The 14,036-nt window shown below is 38.2% G+C and overlaps 1 protein-coding gene across 2 annotated transcripts in view; it reads right to left on the reverse strand.

The window, feature by feature from the left end:
- LOC150083777 (folliculin-interacting protein 2) overlaps positions 1–14,036 on the reverse strand; it is a 296,503-nt gene that overhangs the window by 242,661 nt on the left and 39,806 nt on the right. Inside the window, exon 1 of one of the 2 annotated variants that reach the window (XM_090377483.1) lies at positions 3,862–3,951. The exons of the other annotated variant lie outside the window; for it this stretch is intronic. Within the exon in view, the coding sequence (XP_090233609.1) occupies positions 3,862–3,950 (89 nt within the window). The 5' untranslated portion in view covers position 3,951. Of the gene's footprint in view, positions 1–3,861; positions 3,952–14,036 lie in introns of those variants that run through there. 2 annotated transcript variants of the gene reach the window in all.

The following is a 14,036-nucleotide window of genomic DNA, read 5'->3' on the forward strand; positions in this document are numbered from 1 at the left end:
CTTTCATTCTCCACTATCCTGAGTGTAACACCACCCAGTTCATACATTTCTCTGGGGGTACTGCTACCCATATGCAGTACTTTGCATTTGTCAATTTTAAACTACAGGTAAACTCCACTTTGCTTAATGTCCAACTTTTCCAGATCCTGTTGCAGCAGCAGCATACTGTCATTACTGTTATTAACAACCCTGCCAACCTTCGTATCTTCTTTATGATATCAGAATTATTTTTGGCATCCAGTTTCTTTGTGATCACATTATAGTATCCAATAAAATTGATCAGACAAGACTTCCCCTTGACAAACCCATAATGTGTCTGAATTATTACTGTTGTCTTGTCTTGATGATCCTGTGATGCTTCTTTAACCAGTGACTCCATTATTTTCCTGGGAACATAAGTCAAACTAACAGGTCTGCAATTACTACAATTTGTGAATTGGAAATACATTTGCACATCTCCTGTCCGTGAGGACTTTCACCGAGTCCAAGGATGCTCTCATAATAATAGCTAAAGGTTTGCTTACTTCCTTTGCCACCTCCTTTAATATAACTGGATAGACTCCACTACCTCAGATGCCTTTCTTATGTTTAACTTCAACAATTTCTCCTCCACTTTGCTCTCAGTTATTACAAAATTATTTAACTCCCTGTTAAAGTTTGATAAACATCTGGCATTCCCCTCCCTGAATAACTCCTCACGTGTGAATGTAGATGCAAAATACTCGTTCAGTTTATCAGCTATCTGAGAATGATCATCTACAATAAAACCATTTATATCAAGAGGACCAATCTGATTCATCCCCTTCCTTTTAAAGTTTATATAAGTAAAGAAATCTTCGCTGTTTTTCTTTGCATCCTTTGCCAAAGATTTTTCATAATCTGCCTTCGCTTGCCTAACCTCCTTTGTGACTTGATTACAGACTAGATTGTATCTACCATAAGCTTCTGTGTTGCCTGACAATTTACGTGCATCCCATGCAGTTTTCTTCTCTGCCACAAGTCTCATTAGTTTTCATCTGACATCCATTTGGGCCTAAACCTAGAGCAGTATTTCTTGGTTGGAACAAAAAGCCTAGTAGCTTCCAAAATTTCCTCCTTCAATGCTTTCCACTTAGAATTTGCTGTTGGTAACATCATCAGTTGGTCTTATTATAGAACCTAAAAAAATCTCTAAGACCACTGTAGTCACCTTTACAGAAGCAAAAACCCTTCCCTTTATCACTAATGGTAGTTACATCTTTAAGTAAATCTCACATCAGTACACTGTGATCACTGCCTCCTAATGGTCCTTCATCTGTAAATTCTTAATGCATGAATAATCACTGCTGATAATCAGATCATGAGTATTACTCCCTCTTGTTGCATCTCTCTCTCTGACATGCTGCTGTAGAAAACAATCATCCAATAAATCCACAAAAGCCTCCTTTTCTTTAAAATTAATGGAGAAACCTTGAATCACCTCTTTGACAACTGTCTGCATTGCACATAGATGTCTTCAATGTCAGCCAATGGTGTTTCAAATATGCATTTTTATCAAAACCAGCAATAAATATGCATGAGGTTCAAAAGGAAGTACCATAGAAATAAGAATTTCAGATAATTATGTCATATCAGGACAATGATACTAAACAATGCATATACTGTGAGAGAATGGCTTTATAAATGCTCTTAAGAGTCAGAAACTCCTACCCAGTCAGCAGATATGAATCCAATTGAAAATGTGACAAAATCTGGATATGCATATCCATAATAACCACAACATTACGAATAAAAATGAATTAAAGTACTGAAAGGAGAATGGAATAATATTGAAATTTGTGTGAAAAGCAAGTAAAAGCAATGCCAAATAGTCTTAAATGTGTGATGCAACAAAAAAAAAAAAAAAAAAAAGAAAAGAAAAAAAGATACATAATAAAATGCTAGCTGCAGGATTTATTTTCTATATTACTTGTTTTATATGATGTACATATAACCATGAGTGTTGAAATTTTGTATGCATAATATATTTGAATACAAAGACATTATCATTAGCATTAATAGAGGCATTTGATGCAAGAAAGCAAGCTTATATAGCATCAGCCAAGGGGATGGATGAAATGGGAACCTTCCCATTTTATCCATCCATTCATTCCAAATGTTTGACTAGTTCTGCTTGAACTTATTTAAGTTGTTGACCACTACAACAGATGAAAGTTTGTGCGAACTATCAACCGCCTGCTGGCTCTAAAAGCGAATTTCCACACATCTATTCTACAATTGTCTTTCCTCAAATTGAATTTATGTCCCCTCAGGTGAGTATTCTGAGCAAGGGGAAGAATCCCACCAGCACTGAGCTTGCTCAAACCATTCCAGGCCTAATACACTTAAATAAGATCACCTCGCAAGTGCCTAGTCTCCAGAAAATGAATTTGCAGAACTTAAGTCTTTCTTGGTAACAGCAACTCTTTGTTCCACTCACCAATCTCATTGCCCGTCTCTGTACTCATTTCAGCAGCTCTACATCTTTCCTAAAATGAGGCCACCAAACCTGTATACAGTACTCAAGGTGTGGCCTGACCATTGCCTTATACAAGGGGACAATCACCTCCTTATCCCTGCAAGCAAAATTCCCATATAACATTGACAAGACACCGTGAGCTACTCTTGCAGCCTGTTTGCACTCTCAGAAACTTTCATATCTGACTGCACAATTACCCCAGGTCCTTTTTCATTCTCCACTTCCCTGGGTGTAGTACCACCCAGTTGATACTTTACTCTGGGGTTACTGCTACCCATATGCAGTACTTTACATTTGTCAATGTTAAACTTCAGTTGCCACCTCTCAGCCCATCCACTAAACTTTTCCAGGTCCTGTTGCAGTAGCATACTATCGTTACTGTCATTAACAACCCTGCCAACCTTCGTATTGGCTGCAATACTGGAGTTATTATTATTATTAGCCATATGGTTCAAGGAAGGCTGAGGCTTATGCTGCACCAGCCAAGAAAAAAAAAAAAAAAAAAAAAAATTCTGAATTACCCCAACAAGAGCCAGAAGGAGCAGGGAATTACCAAGAAAGAGAAGAATGATGATATTCAGCTCAGGACTGTGGGTGTGCCAAGCCCATACTCACCAGACGTGAGGCCCCGGGGTAAGTTTTCATTAGTTAAACAATTAGATGTTAAATAAAACATTTAAAAAAGAAATAAATTCAGCATTTACTACACAAGAATGTCTAGGTGACTCACTGTATTTACAAAGAATGACAGCTAAGTGCAGTTTTTTCAGTGTAAATAGAATAACTAATAACGTAAATAGAAGTACTTGTTTACACAAAAATCTTACAAGGTCCCCGTTGACGACAAGGGGTTTTCCTAGTATGAAAAAAAAAAAAAAAAAAATGGATATACAAAAAATATCCATAAACATTTTTTCATATATTACATCTTATTTAATCCTTGGCATTTGATTCATATTTAACTGGAAAATAACTAATAGTTCCAAGGAACGAACATAACCTTCTCTGTTTACAGAGCTCACTCCATTTATCCCCATTACATATTTAGTGACAGTTAATATAACTGGTTACATTTACGACTAAAACAATATAACCTAAAGCAATATATTTCGATTCCATCATAGAAATAATAATGTTTACTTAAATTATTTCATTACTTAATTTATACCATGCCTTTTTAATGTGGAAGAGCCAGATTCTATTGAGAAATTTATATAAGTAACATGCAAGGGAGGCATATCGCTGGTTAAATTTTCTAAATCTATGTAGGGGGAAGGACAGTATATTCATATTTTTTATATATATTTATTTATTTATTTTATTTTTTTTTTTTTATTAGCTATCTGAGAATGGTTAAAACTTACTTTATGTCATTTTGGTAAATTTTTGGTTCAGAAATAACATGGCTAAAAATTCGGAATATCCTCTTCCACCAATCTAGAATCAGAGTCATTTTCTACTACACACAAGAAATAAAAAGTTAACTTCAGCATTTACCACGCGAGACATAGCTTCAACAAATATCATTTGCTAAGCAATGGCATCACAACACACCATCACGTGCTGTCACATGAGAAACTACTAAACAGCCGCACTCACGCCAAGCAGAACACGTGTACAAAACTTATCGTCCAAGCAAATCGGAAGTGCAAACCGTGCCCGTATTTCAAATCAGATGATTTTGGCAAAATGCCAGCTCTATGCGTGACACAGTAACATTAATCAAAATGTAAATTGCACAACGAACATACTACGAAATGACCCAAAATTTATTTCTTGTTTTATGCCGCTGCATCACCCAAACATAAACAAGCTTTCATAAAAATGTTAGAAACGTTTCGGAATAGAGTCTTTTCTGCATTATCACTTTTTTTTATTTATTCACGATACATCAACGATTCAACGTGAAAAATGAATGTTCTCGGTTTTGACTGGAGAAACATTTTTTGTTCCAATCAAGAACCAAAATGGAATTTTTTTAAGAAACGGAATGCACATTAATATAAGATAGTTTATTGGAAACATGTATGTACATGATGCATGTGACGAACCGGAAGGGCGATCCGCGTCCATGTCGATCCCTGACCCAACTGCCGGTTTGCAGATCCAATGCGTACCAAATTGCAGGAGCGAGCCGTCCCAAGGGAGAACGGAGTGCACTTCAACTAACATACAAATATGAAGAAAATTTTGAAGGGGGATGCCAAATTTCATTTGGCACCTCGGCGTCACATACCCTAGGAACACCCCTGTCAAACTGACTGACACAAAAATATCAGTACTTCCAAAAGAATGAAAAGTGGAGAATCCTTCTTATGAAAACGGCGATTTTTTACGGTATTTATTCGCAAATTCCTGCTTTCGTAGCGGTAATCAACACCTATGCGAAACTTAGCGCGCACAGTAAAAGAGTGTCGTAAATTCCCAGCTTACCAAACTGTAGGTTGTCGGCGCCAATCGTTAAGTAATGTTGACAATGAGCAAAAATATTATTATAATTATTATAATTAGCTATATGGTGTAAGGAAGCCTGAGGCTTATACTGCACCAGCCAAAAAAAAAAAAAAAAAGAGAAAGAGTCAGAAGTAAAAGGGAATCACTAAGAAAGAGAACGATGATAATATCATTTTATTGTCTGAAAGTAGCGAGTTGAGCTTTTTCTCCACTTTTTTTAGTTTATGTCAGTTAATCTGTGTTTTTATTAATCGATGTTCACCCTCGGTTTTTTTTTTTTTTAATATCAATAAAAGTTTCTAGAATCTATAAAAAATAATATATTTTAAAAACCGCCCATATTCTTTTAATTCATTAAATGAATGACTCTTCACCTAATTTACTGAGTACATTTTTTTAATTAAAAAAAATTCCATGGAGTCAATTCGTCATCTGAAGAATCAAAACGAAGAAATAATTTTACACACTGAATTGACAAATGTCCTATTTTTCAACTTTTATTTAACTACCTTCTTGAGGGCCAAATGTCCAATACATCAATATATTTTGAATTTATTTCTGTTAATTATTTTCAATAATTAATATAAAATGTATAGAAGAGAGATATATGGTACAAAATAATAATTTATCAAACAACTAAAAAAAAAAAAAAAATCAGGAGGCACAAAAAATACACATTTGTTGATTAATACTGAATCTTCAAACTACTGATATAAATATACATACATATGCACACACACAGAGTGTATGCTGAATTATGACCATCTACTTAATACTGTGTAGGGCCACAATTCACACGAATAACAGCCGTTGTTACCATTTGCTTATGCACTGACTTCAGAAGATGTCTGAAGATATCCGTAGGGATATACAGCCATGCTCTCTCTTCAAAGCTTTTCACAGTGTCAGAATTTATAATGATTGCATGTCCACATGTCTCACTTCCCATTCCAAAACAAACCACAGGTGTTCAAACTGGACTGAGGTCAAGCATATCTGAAGGCCAATAAACATGGGTGATATCTTCACTGTGTTCCTTAAACCACTTGTGCTCAGTATGGACCCAATGACACAGCACACTATCTTCTTAGAAGATCTCGTTTATGTCTGGGGAAAAAATGCAACGTCAGGGTGCATGTAGTGCATTTTTCCCCAGACAGAAATTGAAAAAAAATGCAACATGGCAAGGTGCAGATGGTCTCCTAAGAGCTGTTGGTAGACCTCACTAGTGAAACGTTGGTCCATATGCACCAGGGATCCTAGTTCTTACAAGCAAAAGGGGTCCCATATTAAGCAACCACCACAGCAAGTAATGACAGACACCAGTCTATCTATCCACATGACTCCCAGTGGACAAATTTCATAAAATTTATGGCTTTTTAAGAACATTTGTTAAGCCATTCCAAATTTCATTAAAATATACAGAATTTGACAGCTTCGATTAATGTGAGTTCTCAGTATTTACAACAACCTGCTTTGTACATATATATATATATATTACATACTCTAAGTTCTCTTATTAAAGCCAGCTCTTAATGAACTGGAATAACAAAAGAAAATAATAAAAAAATATTTAGCAGTGGCAAATAAAGCAAGCTTATACAGTATCAGACAAAAAAAAAAAAAACAGACACCTCCCATTTCAACTATTCATTCACTCCCTTAGTTTGTCTAGTTCTTCCTTGAATTTATTTAAGCTATCAGTTTCCACAAGTTTGTTCTAGCAATCAACTACCTGCTCGCTAAAGGAAAACTTCTGCACATCTATTTAGTAACCATCCTTCCTCAATTTAAATTTATGCCTCCTCGTTTGTCTGAGGAAGAATCCCATCGGCACTGAGCTGGCTCAATCCATTTATGGCCTTAAAAATACCTCGATCAGATCACCTCACAGATACCTAGAGTCCAGACGCTGCAATTTGCAGAATTGAAATCTTTCTTGGTAAGAGCACCCCTTTGTTCCCCTCACCAATCTCGTTGCCCTTCTCTGTACTCATTCCAGCAGCTCCACATCCTTCCTAAAATGAGGCCTCCAGACCTGAAAATGGGATAATCACCTCCTTATCCCTGCTAGCAAAATTCCTGTATATCACTGATAAAACCTCATGAGCTCTCCTGGCAGCATGTCTGCACTATTCAGAGAACTTCAATAGTTCCATAGCATACACCACCCAATATAAATTATATATATACTGTACATATATATATATATTATTTATATTAGGTGGTGTATGCTATGGAACTATTGACATACAATAGATGCCATCATTATCTGACATGATCGGCCAAGAATTCCAAGCGATCTATCTTTCTAGTGCGATTTTCTGGCGTTTTTCCTAGGGCGAGTACTAGTGCTTTAATAAACCATCCACTGCTTGCAACGTTACTGCTTCCCTCGCTGAGCAACGTCATGCTTCACCACTAGCAACATTACTGCTTACCCCGCTTGCAACGTACTGCTGATTGCTTGGTCACTGGTTGGCACCGTTCCTGGTTCCCACGTGGCAGGGCCGGTAACCTGGACAAAGAATTTCCTCTTCCACGGCTAAAAGGAGCAGCAACGATGGACTGCGACATATCCACCACTAGAGTCCACAAGCTCCACACTTGATAATGACTCAAATTGTTCAAAGAGACTACAAACGGAAAAACCAACGACAGATATGCCAGCATTTCTCATAATGCATTCACTATCCACACAACCTGTTGGCAAGCTATCGCCTTTTCTAATAGAGAAATGTTTATAATCAGTTATTGGATCTCCTAAAATGGTCAAACGTCACCAATCTGGATACCTCCTAATTGAAGCTTCCAAGCCATCATTCAGGAAAATTGTTAAAATTAACAATATTTCACAATATTCCAGTGTCGGTTAGACCCCATAATAATCTGAACACCTCTAAAGACATTATCAAGTGAATGGGACTTAGTAATTGTCGCAGAAGAAGAAATAGTACAAGAGCTCTGTGAACAAAAAAGTGACTCATGCACGGAGAATAATGACCAAGAAAGATGGCAATCTACTACCAACCAGGTCCAGAACATTTTGACATTCAGTACTCCCACTCTTCTTCTGTTAAAGCATGTTACCTAAACTGCAAGATCTGGCATTACATCCCAAATCCCATTCACTGCTTTAAGTGCCAGAAGTATGGCCATTCTCAGACAGCATGCCAAGGCGATGCTGTATGTCCTATTTGTGGCTAAAAGGAGCATTCCCAAGGAGACTGTACAGCTTCTCCTACTTGCCCAAACTGTAAATGAAGCCATCCTGCATTTTCTAAAGCGTGTGACAAAAAAATCAAAAAATATAGTGGTTCACATACCCTGAAGCAAGAAAGCAAATACTGCTAACCATGCCTAGCCAATCATACACATCGGTAACCAGAAACAGCCGTTCAGCTGCAACTCTAGAGAGACCTAGATGGACTTCAAGAATGGTCAGAAAAATGGCAGCTGTGCTTTAATCCAACAAAGTGTAAGGTATTACACCTGGGAAACAGTAATCCCAAAAAACTTATTCACTTGGTGGAGTTCAACTAAATCCAGTACTGGAGGAAAGGGACTTGGGTGTTACGATACGGTCAGACATGAAATTCTCTGAGCATTGTAAACAGGTTGCAAGGAAGGCCCATGGTGTCCTATCGATGATCTATCGAACTTTTGCAAGTAGAGATAGGGACGTGATAATCCCATTATATAAGGCTTATGTTAGACCACACTTGGAATACTGTGTTCAAGTATGGAGACCACACCTAAAGAAAGACATCGAGCTTCTTGAAAGGGTGCAAAGAAGGGTAACTCGCCTTTTGAGATCGGCAAAAGGGTGTCCTTATGAAGAAAGACTTCGAATATGTGGGTTGCAGAGTTTGGAAACTAGACACCTTAGAGATTTGATTGAGGTGTTTAAGGCTCTGAGAGGCATCAGTAAAATGAATGAGGACAAAATTTTCAAGATTATAAATGATGCTAGAACTAGGGGACATAAATTCAAGTTACGGGGGGAAATGTTTAGATTGGACTGCAGGAAGTTTTATTTTAGCCAGCGAGTTATAAATTACTGGAATAAGTTGCCTTCATGGGTGGTAGAGGCCGACAGTTTGGGGAAATTCAAAGATCATCTGGATAGTACTTTCGGGTAAGAGAAGCGGATAGGATGATAGGTTTAATTTCCTTTTTATTTATATTTTATTTATATATATATATTTTTTTTTTTTTATTAATTATTATTATTTAGTTATTTATTTATTTATTTTTGTTTTTATCATTGTTTTGTTCGGATTTTTTTTTTTTTTTTTGGCTGGTGCAGCATAAGCCATAGGCTCTCTTGCACCATGCGGTCGTTACTAATACTAATACTAACTCAAACAGATGTCTCCATAGAGCTGAATATTTCCTTTGCCACCTGTGCCAAAACTGTGCTAACATGGAAAAAGACACTTACAGCCAATGAAACTAGCAACACGCCAACACAATCACTATCCCAACGGATGCTATCTCTACCTTCAGAAACAAAAAAATCAGCTAATGTTGAAAATCAGAGGTAAGACCTATGCAATAGCAACGTGAAAATTGAGATTCAGACAGAGGTTGGTGATACAGTATTAGCAAGGTCACATGATGCAAGAAAGCAAGCTTATATAGCATCAGCAAAAAAAAAAAAAAAAAAACACACACACACACCCTTCTCGTTTCACCCATCCACTCACTCCAAATGTTTATCTAGTTCTGCCTTGAATCTCTTTAAGCTATCAACTTCCACAACGACAGATGGAAGTTTGTTCCAGCAATCAACCACCCGCTGGCTAAAGGCAAACTTCCGCACATCTCTCATACAATTGTCTTTCCTCTATTTGAATTTATGCCCTCTCAGGCAATTCTGATCAGGATATTCTGAGCAAGAGGAAAAATCCCATCAGCACTGACCATGCTCAAACCACTCAAGACTTTATACACCTCAATCAGACCACCTCTCAGGTGCCTAGTCTCCAGGCACAGTAATTTACAAAACTTAAGCCTTTCTTCATAAGAGCAACCCTTTTGCCATTCACCAATCTAGACCTGTATCAGTACTCCAGGTGTCGCCTGACAATCGCCTTATACAAGGGGATAATCACTTTCTTATCCCTGCTAGAAAAATTCCTGTATATCACTGACAAGACACCATGAGCTACTCTTGCAGACTGTCTGCACTGCTCAGAAAGCTTCATATCTGCCTAAACAATTATCCCCAGGTCCTTTTCACTCTCTATCACTGTCAGCGTAGTACCACACAGTTGATACGTTACTCTGGGTTACTGCTTCCCATATGCAATACTTTACATTTGTCAATGTTAAACTTCAGTTTTCACCTCTCAGCCCATCTGCTCAACTTTTCTAGATCCTGTTCCAGCAGCGTACGGTCATGAGTGTCATTAACAACCCTGCCGACCTTCATATCGTCTGCAAACTTGGGCATTAAGCCTGATATACCATCATCATCAATATCATTAATGAATACAGAAAACAATGGACCCAACACTGAACCCTGGAGGACTCCACTAATAACATTAGTCCACGAAGAGCAGTGTCCATTAATTACCACTCTCTGTCTTCTCCCACTCAATCCATCCCTTTATCCATTGCAGCAATTTGCCTTCAGTGGCACACTGCTCCAATTTGTGCAGCAGTCTTCCATGTGCAACAGTATCAAAAGCCTTTCTAAGATCCAAATATATGATATTAAAATTATACTTTGCATCCAGTTCCTTTGTGACTACATCATAATATCCAATCAAATTAGTCAGACAAGGCTCCCCTTAACAAACCCATGCTGTGTCCGAGCTATAACTGAAGTCTTGTCTAGATGATCCTGCAATGCTTCTTTAACCAGTGCCTCCATTACTTTCCCTGGAACAGAAGTTAAACTAACAGGTCTGTAATTACCTGTGTCTCCCTTGGATCCTCCTTTGTGGATTGGGGTCACATTTGCACATCTCCAGTCCATGAGTACCTCCCCTGAGTCCAAGGAAGCTGTCATAATTATAGCAAGGGTTTGCTTACTTCCCTTGCTGCCTCCTTTAATAAAACTGCAGAGATTCCATCCACCCCAGGTGCCTTTCTTTTGTTTATCTTCAACAATTTCTCCTCCACTTTACTCTCAGTTATTACAAGATTATCTAGCTTACTGGCAAAGTTTAATACACCTTGACATTCCCCTCTCTGAAAAACTCCTCATGTGTGAATGTAGATGCAAAATATTCAATTTGTTTGTTAGCTACCTGAGCAGAATCATCAACAGCTGAACCATCGATATCAAGTGGACCAATCTGATTCATCCCCTTCCTTCTAGAGTTTACATAAGTAAAGAACTCTTTGCTGTTCTTTGCATCCTTTGCCAAAGAGTTCTCGTAATCTGCCTTCGCCTGCCTAACCTCCTTTGTAACTTGGTTACAGACCAGCTTATATCTATCATAGGCTTCTGTGTCACATGGTAATTTATATGTATCCCATGCATTTTTCTTCTCTGACAAATGTCCAATTAGTTCATCTGACCTCCATTTAGGCCTAAATCTTGAACAATATTTCTTAGTTGGTATGAAAAGCCTAGTAGCTTCCAAGATTAATTCGTTGAATGCTTCCCATTTTGAATTTGCTGTTGGTAACATCATCAGTTGGTCCCACTGTATAGAATTTAAATACTATCTCAAACCACCGTAGTCACCTTTACGAAAGCAAAAACCCTTCCCCTTTACCTCTGTGGGAAAATCCCACTTCAGCACACTGTGATTACTGCCACCTAGTGGTTCCTTTATCTGCAGATTCTTAATGCATGAAGAATCACTACTGATAATCAGATCAAGAGTATTAGTCCATCTAGTTGCCTCCCAAACATGCTGCTGCTGTAGAAAAGAATCATCCAATAAATCCACAAAAGCCTTGCTAGCTAGTGTGTGTGTGTGACCAACCAACAAATTCCGGTCAGCTCATATTCAAATTAAAATCCCCCATTATAAGAAACTCTCATTTACTGGCCCGCTTTCTCTGCACAATTGCTCATTATACTCAGCAGATTCATTAGGACTATATTACACACCTACTCTCATTTTTCCTTTCCCAGTGCTTATGTCACACCAACATCAATTGGATGCACTTCCTTCGATTTTATGTGTTTCTTAACTAACGCCTCTTCCCTTCCTGTCTATCCTTTCTGTACACATTGTACTCCCCAAATTCCAATTCTGCACTGCATATGTCCGTGACACCACGTCTCTGATATCCCAACAATATGCCCTTGATGTCTTGACCAGCACTTTAAGCTCATCAAATTTATTAACTACACTCCTAGCATTGGTGTACATGCAAGTATACATGCACCTGTTTCTACTCTTAGATACCCTAACACAGCCCATGTATGTATTTGTTCCACTATGACTAGCAGCAGTCCTGGAAATCCCCATTGCCTTGCTTTCCAGGCTGCTATTCAATTGCATTTCAATAGAAGCAGTGCAAAGAATCACTTTCACCTCTGCCAGCGGCTACTGTTAATCTATTAGTCCGTGTATCCCCTCTAACTAGCAGTTTTCCCACCCACCTAACTCTGCCTCGATAGCATCAGCAAATATTCTTGCACCCTTTCTATTTAAGTGTATCCCATCCCTGTAGAAGCAGTGTCTCTTGTTAACAAGCACAGATCAGGCTGAGAAAAATTCTACCCCTTGAGCCTTGCACAATCTCTCCAGAGCTGAATTGAACGACAAGGCTCTCATCATATACTCCCTCCTATCGTGCCTGGGTAGAATTGCAGAACTCAAATTCAACCCTAACACATGGCTTTATTTCAACATTGACCTGTACTTGTTAAGTAAATTCCACCAGTCTCCTACTCTTAATATCATTAGTGCCAACATGTACAACAATATCACCCTACATGCTAATGATACCATGAACACAGGATGCTAAATCTTTCCCAGAAATGAAAAATCAAAACTAAACATTCAGTAACCATTACAGAAAAAAGTAAGGCCAGTCTTCCTCAATTAATCCCAAACAATGAACAAATTCCTACAATGGAACTGTAGAGAATTACGCAGTAATATAGATGACCTGATTTACTTATTCAAACCAAAGCAGTAGATGCTTAGTTTGAATAAGTCCCCTATGTTTAGGGGACATAGGGGACTATGTTTAGGCGAGACAGAGATTCTGGAAGGGTAGCTATTCTTGTCAAAAATATCGTACCATCAAGACATCTCCAACTACAAACTCCTTTAGAAGTTGTAGCAGTTTGGATGACAGTTTGGAATATTGTGAACCCTTGCATCCATTTATATCCCACTGAATTATCCTTGCTCCCAGACTGAATTTGACAATCTTATCACACAACTACTATCTCCTGTCTGTTTACTCAGTGATTTCAACAGTCACTGCCTATTGTGGGGGTCTTCCACCATGGATACGAAAGGCCTAAGTAATCTGACAACCATTTAGAAAGATACCTAAATGGTTGTCAGATGAACTAATGAGACATGTGGCAGAGAAGAAAAATGCATGGGATACATACAAATTAATGGGTGACATGGAAGCCTATGATAGATATAAGTTGGTCTGTAACCAAGTCACAAAGGAGATTAGGCAGGCAAAGGCAGACTACGAAAAATCCTTGGCAAAGGATGCAAAGAAAAACAGAAAAGAGTTCTTTACCTATTTAAACTCAAGAAGGAAAGGGATGAATCAGATTGGTCCACTGGATATTGATGGTTCAACAGTTGAGGATCCTGCTCAGGTGGCTAACAATCTAAATGAGTATTTTGCATCTACATTCACGCATGAGGAGTTATTCAGGAAGGAGAATGATGTAGGTCCTTTAGTCCTTGAGGTTGTCACAGACATTCTCTCAGATATGCCAGACAAGCTGTTCTTGCTACCTGGGAGTCTAAAACGTTGATGGAACTGATATTCAGGTGACACTCAAGTCAAAGTGGACCCAATTTCGGCGATGTCCGGATGGTCTATGACAGCCAAATCCTTTGCTTGCACCTTCACGATGGTGGGACTGTTAGTAACCCTGGGTATAACCTTCATGCACAAGTACATGGTGGGTGAC

The sequence above is a fragment of the Mastigoproctus giganteus genome, chromosome 7 (genome assembly GCF_048544385.1).
Source record: "Mastigoproctus giganteus isolate SK-2022 chromosome 7, ASM4854438v1, whole genome shotgun sequence".
Classification (NCBI taxonomy): domain Eukaryota; kingdom Metazoa; phylum Arthropoda; class Arachnida; order Uropygi; family Thelyphonidae; genus Mastigoproctus; species Mastigoproctus giganteus.